Raw genomic sequence first — 13,349 nt, forward strand, 5'->3', positions numbered from 1 at the left:
AAACCTCTTGAAGAATGGAAAGGTCAGTGGGAAGCAGTGACAGATGTGCGCATGCATAACATCTTCTCAGGTGCTAAACTTCCAAGCGGATTCGACCTACCACGCAAGACCTGGACTACTCTCAAAAGAATCTGTACTGGCCATGGCCGATGCAGGGGTGCTCTCTTTAAGTGGAAGAAGCTGCCTAATCCAGCCTGTGACTGCGGGGCTCCTTACCAGTTTATTCACCACATTGTCAGTGAATGCAGGATTCGAGCCTATCATGGTGCTGAAGAGGACTTCCTGCTAGCAACTCTAGATGCAGTGTGCTGGATTGAAGGACTGGATATTCAGTTGTAAAGGCAAACTTAAGTTTTTTGTGTGTCAATATGTACACATGTATATGTATTTTAATTTTATGGTATGTCTGTATTAGCCATACGCTAAATAAAATGTGTGGAACCTTGTTTAGAGCTAGGCTGATAAGTCGTAGCCCACACCTCAGTGGTTCTGAATTTCTTTTTTTAGCCTGGAATCAACATGATCGATTTGCATACTGATCACCTGCTAGTACAGACCCCAGGTCTTCAGATAATTTTGTCATTTAACAGTTAGCCAGGCTTTGCATGACATATAATACATGTAGTTGAGAGGTAAATAGACTGAATCGCCATACTTTCTACAATGTAAGGTGAACAGTTCGTGAAATTTATTTTCTATGAAGCAGTCCATTAATGTTGGTACTCAGCTGCATACCTTGGATCTCTAGATTGGATATTAGAATCTATCCTGGTTGGTTCCCTCAAACTTCATTAAGCTGTAATTAAGTTATTCTGACAGCTCTTGACAGTGACATTTTTGTTTGTTAACTAAGTTATTACACAACTGCTAGCCAGTGCGTTCCTTCGGGAGGCAAAATGTGTAGCACTGCTGGTAGACATACACAAAAGTTTTTAAAGTTACTACACACTACCTAGCTTTTGGCACAAGTAGTTCCTTTGCAAGGAGAAGTTGTAGGTATCTCTTACTCTGAGGTCTGTCTTGTTTGTTCTTCCTTTCAAACCTTTCCCAGCCCCATCTCTCTCTTCGCCCCTGAAGGAGCTTTGAGTTCAGAAAGGCTGGTAGTTTGTAATTTTTACTTTTATGTGTGTGTGCCTGGCAGTGCTACAAAATTCGCCTCCTGGAAACAAGTATGAGCTACCAGTTTTGTCTTGTAATTTATTGCATTTTATGACTTAGTGTCAGACTAAGGATGAGTGATGGATAGTGTAGATCATTTCTCCTTCTATTTTTTATGAATGTTACTGTTTTCAGTGTTAGATAAAAAAGCTTCATAAGGGAGCAAATGTAATAAGAGGCTGTTGTCAGTATGCCCAATTGTTTAAAGAGCTCTCTGCAAGAGGTTCTAGAGTGAATGCCACTCTTCTGTGTATCGCACACTTTTTTTCCTCAATGAGGAGTTAACGTAGAATGTGGTGCCATAAGACATTAGTGAATGAAAATTTGTAAAGTAAGACATCTTTTTGACAATTTCATCTCCAGTATCTGTTACTATCTGGAATTTAAAAGTTGCAGAGCGTAGATGTTCAAGGTGATCTGCAACTTGTGACTTCCAGTTCAAGTTTTTATCAGTATAAATACATAATAACTTGGAGTGTCCTGATTCATTTAATCAATTTTCTGTCTTGTTATTTCTAATTTTTTGGTCAGGTGTTGTGCAATACTTAATTGCTTGTATTGTGAGTTATCTGAATTCACTGACAGTCCATTTGCAGAAACCTGGTTATTGATTTTTGTGAAAATATTACTTACATTTTAAAGTGTTGAAATTACTGCATTAGGGTTGATTATAATACTTGCATCATCAGCAAAGAGAACTAGTGCATGGAAGCTCTTGTTATGTGAGAGCAAGAGTGAGCCCAATATTAATCACTGTGTTACTGTCATAATGATATTCTTCCTTCTGATATTAGCTGTTGTGTTGAGCATTTTTTTAATATGAGGGTAATCCCAAAAGTAAGGTTTCCTATTTTTTGTAAGTACATAGACTGGTTATTTATACAATGGTTTATATCAGTTTACAGCTTGAACATTTAGCTATTTTTCGACATAATCACCATTTCTGTCGATGTGTTTTTGTAGACGCTGTGGCAGTTTTTGTATGCCCATGTCATACCAGCTCGCCACCATGCTGTTCAGAAAGTTATGAATCTTTTTTTCACATCATCGTCAGAGCTGAATAACTTTCCGGCCAAATGTTCTTTTAACTTAGGGAACAGGTGATAGTCATTGGGCGCCAAGTCAGGACTGTAGGGTGGGTGGGTGGGTGGGTGGGTGGGTGATTATGTTCCACTGAAACTGTTGCAGGAGAGCAACAGTTTCCGAGTGATGTGTGGGCGAGCATTGTCATGGAGAATGTGTATGCCCTTGCTCAACATTCCTCTTCTCTGGTTCTGAATTACCTGTTTGAGTTTTTTCAGAGTCTCACAGTACCTGTCAACATTAATTGTGGTACCAGTGGGCATAAAGTCGACCAACAATACCCCTTTCCAATCCCAAAAAACGGTTGTCATGACTTTATCGGCAGACTGTGTTTGTTTGAATTTCCGTGGCTTTGGCGAAGAAGGATGCCACCACTGGCGTGATTGTTGCTTGGTCTCAGGTGTAAAGTGGTATGTCCAGGTTTCGTCACCCGTGACAATTGAGTCCAGAAAGTTGTCCTGTTCGGCTGGAGGGCGGTGAAGAAATGCGTGGGAAGCATCAACTTATTGCCGCACGTGGCCCTCAGTCAGCATGTGTGGCACCCATCTTGTGCACACGTTCCGGTAGTTCAATGTTTCCGTTAAAATTCTGTGAGCGGTGCTTTGGGAAACCTGAGGAACCAACATGCCGAGATCATCCAGGGTGATCCGTCGATATTTACGCATGCTTTGCTCAACCTTCAACACTGTCTCCTCAGAAATTGACTGTCTCCTGCTCCTTTGTTCGTCATGACTTTCGGTCTGACCAGCTGCAAACTCTCTACACCACTTAAGAAAATTTTTGACATCCATGCATGACTCGCCATACACTTCTGTCAATTGGCAATGGATTTCAATCGGCGCAGTGCCCTTTGCGTTCAAAAACCGAATAACTGCGCGCAATTTGCACTTGGTGGTAACACCCAACAGGAGCTTCATTCTCTACGGCTGCCAAGCCAAGACTGAGCACCTCAGCGCTGCATGCGCATGTTCACACACAGTGCATGAAGCGCTCTTCATAACAGTGTGACCAACTGCCAGATAGAGTTCTATACTTATAAAAAAATAAGAGACCTTACTTTTGGGATTACCCTCGTATAAACATGAAAGCTTCCAGAAATAATGTTTTATTAACTAATTGGTATGTGTATAACAACCACTACAAGCCACAGAGCCTATAATTACCATGGAGTAATTAAAACACAAAAAGAGTAAAGAAAAAAACTGTCAGTATCAATTTACATATCTCAACATTTCCCCTTAAATTGTCATTGACACAGTATGAAGTCTAAATGTACACTCCTTCACTCATTTGAAAAGGCCAGTTTCCTACCCATATTTCATGTCTGGCATTGCTAAGTGGTCTTGTGAAAGCATTGACTAACATCTCTTTAGAAGGGAGATGTTCAACATTAACAATAACTGATTCAGCATGTCTTCTTATAAAAAGGTACTTTATACGCTTGGATCTATTTGTCACTAGATTGTTGGCTAGCTAAATGGCTCTTTATTATCACAATATACTGTAAGTGACTTTGAGACTGCTTGGATCTATCTCAGACACAAATTGTCTTAAAACACAGTAAATCTTGAACAGTTGATGCCAAAGCCATATATTCAGCTTCACAAGTAGAAAGTGCTATAGTTTTCTACTGGACCATGAAATTATAATTTTGCATTTTTATGCATGGACCAGTTACAGAGTTTTTGTCATTGATTTTACTACCCCAGCCTACATCACTGAAGGTCATTATTTCTCTGTTAGCATCTCTAAAAAATTCTAACTTATAGTCCATGTGTCCCTTTAAATATCTAAACAATCATTTTACAGACAACCAATGAGTCTCTTTAAAACAATGATTGTATCTGCAAATGAGCTTTACAGCGAAACACATATCAGGTCTAGGGATTTGGAATACACATAGAAGACTTCCTATTGTATATTGATACAATACATTATCACCTGATTCGACTGCTTCAAGGTCCAAACCAAGTTGAAGTGGTGGTGACACTGGCTTGGCTTCACTCATTCCAAATTCCTCCAAAACTCTTTTTACGTAGTATTTCAGAGGAATCCCAATTTTTCCTTTTCCACGATCCTGTGTAATTTCCACACCTAGGCATTGGCTTATCTGTCCTGAATCTTTTGTCTCAAAAAATCTCTTCAAAGAACTTTTGAACTGATCCAAAACACTTCCGGTGCTTAAAAATAGCAGCATATCATAGGCATATAAAGCTGTGATGACTAGACTAGTTTGGTGCCATCTCTGTGAATACATGGATAAGTGTTCGACCGGTTCAGTTTCAGTATCTTTAACACCTCGTCAATTTTTTGATTCCAGTTCCTACCAAACTGTCTGAGTTTGTAAACGGCTTTCTTCAGCCACCACACTTTTCCAGGAGTTCCAAAATTTGCTGGTGGAATGACATAAGCTTCTTCATTTAAGTCCCAATAGAAATAAACAAAAGTGATGTCAACATAGTCAGTCTCCAGGTTCTCTCGAGCTGCCATAGACAAGAGACATCAAATGGATGGATGCATGCATGACCACAAGTGTGAAGGTGTCCCCATAATCAACACCTGGAACTCGAGTGCATCCTTTATCGCTAGGCATGCCTTAAATGTCTCTGGTCTACAGCTAGCCCCCAAGCTTTATTTTTAATACCCACTTAGTATTGAGTGGTTTGTCCCCCCTGGGTAGCTCTACTTCTTCAAATGTGTTGTTATGAGAATTCTTTCTTCATTGCTTTTTTCCATTCTTCGTTATTTGTCCCTTCTTTGACATCAGTGTTGTCACTTGGAAGTCCTTCTTCCAAATAGTAACATGATCTGGCCATGTCTTGGGTTTTGGTTCCCTGTTTGACCTTCGAGGTGTAACCTCTTAAACTACGTTTTGATTTACATGACCCTCATCTTGAGCTTAAATTTCTATTGAATCACTGTCAAGGCCATAAAAGGGTTCATTATCACTGTCTTCTGATTTAACTCCTTCAGTTAGTGAAGTACTAATGTCCTGAAGAACTGCTTCTTGTTCCAATCCTAAGGCATTTGAGGTCTTAGGTTCCTCTGTTTTTGAGCTTTAAAAATCCTCATCCTACAGCCAACTATCTAGCCAGTCTCGCTATTGATGAATCGATAGCCTTTGGGTGTCTGACAGTAGCCTACAAATGTCAGCTTCTGTGACTTCTTATCCCACTTCTTGTGATGGGGTTTTGGAATTTTAAACATTACAATACAGCCAAGAATACTCAAATTTGATAAACAAGGCTTTCTCCTATGACAAAGTTCATGTGGCTTCTTATCTCCAACTGTGGTGGACAGCAAACAACTTGATAGGTATGCAGTTGTAGACACAACTTCAGCCCAATACTCCTTTAGTAGGTTAGCATTGATCATCATGGTATGAGCTTTCAACCAATGTGCTATTAGCTCTTGTGACAACACCGTTTTGCTGTGGGCTGTAATCTACTGTAAGCCAGTGGATGACACCTTCAGAAGTCAGAAATCTTTTTAGTTCATCATTGATGTACTCCCTTCCGTTGTAAGACTGCAACTTCTTGGTAGTTTTGCCTGTCTGCTTTTCCACCACAACTCTGAAGTTTTTAAATATCCATGTTACCTCACATTTTTTCTTCAAGAAATAAACAAACTTAAATCCTGAAACATGATCAAGCAAGTGTGAGAAAATAATGATTTCCATTAATAGATACTGTCTCCATTTGCGCACACAAATCGGAATGTACTAAATCTGTGTGTAGAATACATTTTCCTAGGCTTGAGTGGAAGATGTGACTGTTTTCTCATGATGCACAACTTGGAGGTCCTTACCCACAATATCTTCTTTTAGTCATCTGACAACTTCAGCATACTTTTGTGATTCTTATGTCCTAGCCTGTGATGCCGTAAGAATCCACTATCTTTTACATAGTAGCACTGTTTCATTTCACTTCTATTCAAACAATAGATGCCACTCTTATGCATTGCTTTGTCAATTAGCAGTTTGTCATGGACCAAATACACCTTCATGGCAAATTTCCACGTCGAGTAATTTTCACACTGATCAACGTTTCAACCACTGGAAGTCCAGTTGGGGCTGTACCAATCATTTGAAGCTTTGACTGGGAAAAAAAAAAATTGGCAGTCTGCACCCATGACTGACCAATGAGCAAAAAATGAATGATCGGCACCACATGTGTAATTTCCAAATCGGCTCTGGATTTCCGCACACAACCTAAATTTTAACATTTATAAAACCTTACTTTCACTCCTGTGCCTGGCCCCATAACCTTTTGTTGAGCATTTTTTAAATGTAAATGTGAAAGCTCTCTGAAATAACATTTAATTAATAAATTCCTGCATAACTTGTTGCACATATATGAAGTATATGCATAATGTCGTTAACATTATGAGATGCAGTTGCTTTAAATTCCTATGCAGCTTGTTCATAGCTAGTGTGCTTTATTATTGACATAAATAATACCTTAAGGATTTGTTTATTGTCATTGTTAGTTCGCATTGCTTTTGTTTTCTGTTAAAGTTTCATTTAAGCGACAATTTTGCAGGGCTAACACAGCAATGAAGTGTTTCCCAGATATTCCACCTATACGACGCTGTCATGATTATAAAATAACAACCAAGTTTATATACAAGTGTGTGCAGTGTGGCTATAGGTAAGTATAGATCTGTTAGTTTAAAATAAAGCTTGCCATCTTTGTAAGAACTTGAAATGGAAAACCAAATGGAAACAACAAATTGCAAAAAGAGGAAGAGACAGTACCAGTCTTTCTGTAAACTATCTTCGACACCAGACTGTGCCTTGTGTTCACCTTACTTTGCAATTAATTGAATGTTTAGGATAAAGTTTCCAGAGCTTACACTAAAATGTATTTACTTTTTATAGCAATTTAAAAGGATAAAATTTGTGTTACATTGCATAACGTTCTTTATTACCTTGCCATTTAAAATAAATTATTATAATTGGAAGATGAGACGATGGAAAAATAAAAATTAATTTTATTTAGCAGTAACTGTTGTTCACTATCTGTCTGTCACTTGATTCTAACCTCAGACCAACCATTTAGTTCTCTGATGGGGTGTGTGTGTGTGTGTGTGTGTGTGTGTGTGTGTGTGTGTGTGTGTGTGTGTGTTATTTCAGCTGTTTTCTGGTATTTTGAAATATAAAATAAAGTCTTCTGTTCCACTTCATAGCTTGATGCGTCCACACTGCTTCTGACAAGAAGCAACAGCGCACTGCCAATCGCTGGATTGCTTAGCCTCTCCAAACCCTCCCTCCATACCAGTTTTGGCATTTATTCTTCTTATTTGATACATAAACTCTTAACAAAATTCACAGCTGTTCTGTTTGATACATTTCCACTGTTCCTGTGATTTGTGTTCTCGGATTGGAAGTACTTCAGTAGCTGCTCCCATAGTACATCAAAGGAGCTAGCTCCCTCAGTTTTCCATGGCATCTGATAAATGTAAGCAGCTTGCTCATTCACTTAACATACTTCATCCTTAATGCTTGTTCCACTTCTTTTATTCCTAAGCTGCTGCCATTTCTAGATTCTCAGAAAACCCCTTCAACAAATAATGTAGGCTTTCCAGAAAACAGGGTAAGCAAGTTAAAGCTACTACACTCCAGATTAAGACCTGTGGAGCAGGTGTTGCTGGAACTTCAACCTTCTCACCCATTTCAGCTTTACTAGCACATTTTATAAGGCTAAATTTTGTCCAAGCAACTGTGGTACATCATTGAGGAAATGAGTGACTATGTTTCGGGTACTAACTTACTCTGCTGTAGTGCTGCTCTCACTGTAATTCATTACTTCATTATGAAGGATTAAGGGAAATGCAACTAACAAGCGCATGTCACTGAAAATACTACTGTGGTTTGTCAAGACTCAACATCTGACAGTACTTCTGATGTCAGATTATAATGGGCCAGGTAGCTGTAAATGTAATCATGATAGCCAGGTGGATGGTGAAGGGTTCCAACATCACATGCCGACACTGTCGGAGCAGCAGAGCTTTGAATAGGGCACTTTGATGTTGAACAGAATCCAACAATAAAACTCCAGGTTGACTCGTCAGATACATTCATTGGTAGATATAGCTGCAGGAGGCGGAGTTCCATATTGCTGGCTGCCTCATAGGCAGCTATAAAAGAATTGGTTGCAAACTTTGTAGGTTGTTGTTAAAGTGTCTTGGAATTCTAAATATGCCATCCTTGGACATACACTCCATCATGGGATTTGTTGCTGACTTTTTCAGAGTACTAAAAAACTAAACTGTGTCCGAACAGGCCATGAAGGCCCAACGGTACCGACTGGCCACCTTGTCATCCTCAGCCCACTGGTGTCACTGGATGCGGATATGGAGGGGCACGTGGTCAGCATACCACTCTCCTGGCTCTGTCAGTTTACGAGACAGATTCAGAGTACTAGGCAGAAAATAATGCACTATTCAGCAGGTTTAATTTTCGATAGGCATCCAGCAGAAATTGGAGGGGGAGGGGGGGGGGGGGGGGAAGAGAGGGAATGACAAGCCTCAAGTCATGAAATCTAAAACTGTAAGGTTTCCTTGTGCACATTCCATCTCTTCTGTGTACGATTCTCTTACAGCAATTGACCTTCTTTCTTTAATGCTTTACATATTTCTATATTATCAATGTTTCATGTTTTATTAATTCTTTTCTGTACAAATGCCCTAAGAAACATTTTGTAAAATTCATACATTAATTGGTAGTAGTAGTAGTTGTTGGTATTAACTCGGGACCCGAGTTCGAGTCTCGGTTGGGCACACAGTTTTAATCTGCCAGGAAGTTTCATATCAGCGCACACTCCGCTGCAGAGTGAAAATCTCATTCTGGATTTTGTAAACTGTTTACTGACTCCATGACCAAGTAGCTTTGGCTTTTATGGTCCCACAGGACTTCACAAATAAAAAAAATAAGAGGTCAGTTCTTCAAGCTGGAACTACCCCAGTGGACAGGCTCCACCGAATGACTGCCTGATTGGGAAGAAAGGCCAATTTATGAGCAAGATGATGGCTTCAGGTGTGGTGCAGTAATATTTCCTCAGCACTATTGCAGTGGTTGCATATGGCTGATGAAATGTACAGCTGACATATCATGCTCATAAGCAGTGAGAGGCCAGTAAAATGTGTTACTCCCTTGTCTGTCTATGATGACTGAAACAGAAAATGAATTCATTCCAGACTACCTCATTCTTCCTTTTGTATTTTCATATTCCCCCCCTCAGTGGTTCATCTGACAAAAAAGTTATCCATTTTGTCTCTCATTATCCTGTTGGGGCAACAAATTTCATTTAGTTATTTCTCACTACCTAATTGAAACTTTCCTCAATTTGCAGTATGTTAGTCTGTAATCTTGGGGCTAATGAAAGTACCATTGACATATCAAGATTGTAATTACTCTCCAATTATCTGTCACCATAATATCTCACTCGTAAACACCAGACCAGTGGCATCTGTTTCATAATATTTGATTGAAAAAGTTTTGGAAATTGCTTGATTGATTTATTTTTTATTTTTTATTTTTGTCTTTTCATTGATATTTAAGTGTGGGAATGAAGGTTCTTCTGACATCTTTGTACAAAATATTCTTGGTTTTCTTGCCATGTCAAATTACAGTAAAACATAGAGATTCAGAGAGAACATCCATCAGCTTTATCAGTTATCAGGAACAACTAATGATCCTAATTGCTGTTTTGATGGCCTTATTAAGAGCCCAGGATTAGTCAGTCCATCATCGTCATGTTTTGCAACCACAGATTGTGTTGGTCCGCAGTGCTAGTGGCACCTATTGGAACATCAACAACTTTGTGAGTTTTTCTGTTATCTCTTCATTGAGACCACTCTTCAATGCACTAGGGTGATTATAGCCACTGCTGTTGCACATACTGATATCTACAGTATCTTTGATAAAATAGTCACAGTATGTTGATGGATGGGACAGGAGTTTTCGTTAATCAAATAAAATTTTATGTTTATTCATAAGGCTATATTCAACAACTGCTAATTTTTGTCAATACAGATTTTAAAAGTGCTGTTGGTATTGCCAATTGTAAGGCAGACACAGCAGCAGTTATGACTGTCAGTTCTCTGTGGTGGTTGAAAATTTGGGTTTTATTCTAATTTGACATTATTACTATTATTATTTTATTATTATTATTATTATTATTATTATTTCTTTCTTGTCTCAGACGTTATGTCTGGTTAAAAATGGAAGGTGACGCGGACCTTGATCAAGCGTGACTTCCTTTTAACTGTACGGTATATGTTACATTGCATTTAGGAACTTTCGTGTAATTGAACAAGTGTCAATAATTACAGATTTCTGTAGTTGTATATATAAGTTTGGGTGTAGCTGTATTGCATTGATGTACTGGTGGATATTGTGTGGTATGACTCCTGTAGTTGATAGTATAATTGATATAATGTCAACTTTATCCTGATGCCACATGTCCTTGACTTCCTCAGCCAGTTGGATGTATTTTTCAATTTTTTCTCCTGTTTTCTTTTGTATATTTGTTGTATTGGGTATGGATATTTCGATTAGTTGTGTTAATTTCTTCTTTTTATTGGTGAGTATGATGTCAGGTTTGTTATGTGGTGTTGTTTTATCTGTTATAATGGTTCTGTTCCAGTATAATTTGTATTCATCGTTATTATTATTACTATTATTATTTCAGCATTGGCCGACATTCAAAATCTTTGGACTTGGAAAGAAAAAGATGTGGATATTGCCTTGGCAAGTTTGAATTGTTTATTAACAAGCCTACGAGTACAAGGGATACAAAGACACCTGCACAACTACAAACACCGAGGACTCCTTCAGCTTTTGCAGTTTTTGTGAAAGAAAATTATGGTTCTGTTAAAAAAGAAAGATCTGATTTGAAACATGGTGAAGTAATGAAGTTACTAGGACAGAAATTTGCAGCTGTAAAGGTTTCTACATGTGTAAACAATGTTTAAGAACTGTACTCGTATTGGCATGGATGCTCATAAGGGTAGAGGAGCCGATTTACCTTCACACAGTGGGAATATTCAAATGTCACAGGTTTACCTTCCCCTGGGAGAATTAAATGCTATTTTGAGTGTTATCAAAGACAAAATTACAATGGTGATGAAAAATATTGGGTGCAATATAAGCAATAGAATGGATGGTTATATCTGTTATCCAGATAGCAAATATTTTATGCAATACAGAGGCATGTAAACAAGTAAGCTTATTACTTCTACAAACTTAGCTTACAAATAAACTTTCATCTTCCTCCAATATGCAACTTTCTCCCTTTCCCCTCTCTCCTTTGCAAAAAAAAAAAAAAAAACATGCACATAGGTAAGGAGAGGGAGTTTAACTGAACTACCATGTTAAAGTTCTTGTTTAACTGCCTGTATGCTTCTGAATATCTCCACCATATAGTGACTGATGCTTTACTCATTCGTTTATTAATTATGTATGATAGGTGCTCATACTTTTCAAAAAGACCACGACTTCAGTGGTGAGATACCTCCTCAGTCTGTAGGAGATCCTTACTGGTTTCCATATAACTTATATTTACAAAACAGCGAACACAATACTAACAATTCATCAAAATATAAAGAGTAATTTCATTCCAAGACTGATTTTTGTTACTATTTAATCTCTATTTTGAGCATGCTTTCTTTACTTTGTATGTATAATATACATCAGGTCTTCCAATGAAAGGTATCGGATGCCAATTTTAATTTGATGCAGAGCCTGCCATAGAACACTTACTTTAATAAAACCAGTGCATATAAACTTGCATGTAAAATTCAGGCATTAATTGGTAGTAGTAGTTGTTGGTATTAATATGTATGTTGAAAGAGAACATGGTTGGCTCTTCTTTTTTAAATTTTACAATGAGATTTTCTTCTCAGCTATTATTAGTGTGTTTCAGTGTGCACTGTCTACTGCAATATGCTTCATGTGTTCAATTGAGTGTTCTCCTGTCTCGTTTTCAGCTACTTTGTCATACTCTTTGTTTCCCACCTATGTATTTTTATAGTTACTGTTGGATGTGTTTGCACTTCATTTGTGTAATGTACATGACATGTTTGGGATAATGAAATTTTTTTAGATGAAAAAAGTATTTAAATGATTGATAGTTACAGGCCTTGCTGCACTGTTATACTAGTTTAGTATGCCCTATTGAGGGGAATCTAATGTGTATGTAATAACAGCAGCAATGAGTGCCACTATCATCAACAAAAGGATATTAATTGTGTAAGTATAGTGCCTGTTGCACAGCTGGTTGTCAGTGAGTTCTCTGGGGAGTAGGAAATGTATGTTCTCTCAAAGTAATGCTTCATTGTATATAATTTTTGTGTCAGAATAAAACAGGCATCAATATATGTGGGTAGTGTAACATGTTTTCACAAATATCATTCTTTTGGTTGTTAATGATTTTGTCAGGTATACTAACAACCAGTTAAAACCAAATTACTTTATTATACACTCTAATATATTACATAAATTATGGGGCAAATAAAAGTGGCCTGGAGAACAGAGTTATAGGGTACAAAGAAATGCAGCAGGGGAAAGAAAGTACAGTACTAACCTGACTATAGCAGATGTTGAAAGTACCACCATTCATCTCTTGGCACTTATGGGATCTGGTCAGTAAGTTGCTAAAGGCGGATCGAAGCTGGACTGCTGGAATTGTTGCAGTCTCACCCAAAATGTAATGCCGCAGTTCTTGAAGTCTACAAGGGTTGTTGCAATACACCTCAGGCTTGAGGGTTCCCTACACAAAGCAGTCGTCCACTGACGGATAATGTGACCTGGGTGGCCAACTAGTGCCGCAACCGGACTGACCTCTGTTAACAGTTCTGTCAGGCGTGAAGAGTGTGTAAATGTTATCCAAGGTTTGGCCAGCTCTGTGGGCAGTTGCTCCATCCTGTTGGAGTGTGGTTATATGTATACGTTCACATCGAAACATATGCACTGGTCTGGGCCATTTTTATTTGCTCCTCCAAGTATATACAAGAGAACGTGAAAAAGCAAGTTACGCAGTATTGTGGTAGACTAAGTAACTTTTATTGAATGCTGAACTAAATTTCAAAGTGACACAGATAAATGA

General features: G+C 38.2%; 1 protein-coding gene across 3 annotated transcripts in view; it reads left to right on the top strand.

Annotated features, from left to right (window-relative positions):
- LOC124805171 (germ cell nuclear acidic protein-like) overlaps positions 1 to 12,645 on the top strand; it is a 77,860-nt gene extending 65,215 nt beyond the window's left edge. For all 3 annotated transcript variants that reach the window (XM_047265657.1, XM_047265656.1, XM_047265655.1), the window contains exons 10-11: positions 6,783 to 6,890; positions 10,935 to 12,645. In XM_047265657.1, coding sequence (XP_047121613.1) covers positions 6,783 to 6,890; positions 10,935 to 11,217 — 391 coding nt within the window. In that variant the 3' untranslated portion in view covers positions 11,218 to 12,645. The remainder of the gene's footprint in view (positions 1 to 6,782; positions 6,891 to 10,934) is intronic.
- Positions 12,646 to 13,349: the final 704 nt, after the last annotated feature.

Source organism: Schistocerca piceifrons, chromosome 7 (genome assembly GCF_021461385.2).
Source record: "Schistocerca piceifrons isolate TAMUIC-IGC-003096 chromosome 7, iqSchPice1.1, whole genome shotgun sequence".
NCBI lineage: Eukaryota > Metazoa > Arthropoda > Insecta > Orthoptera > Acrididae > Schistocerca > Schistocerca piceifrons.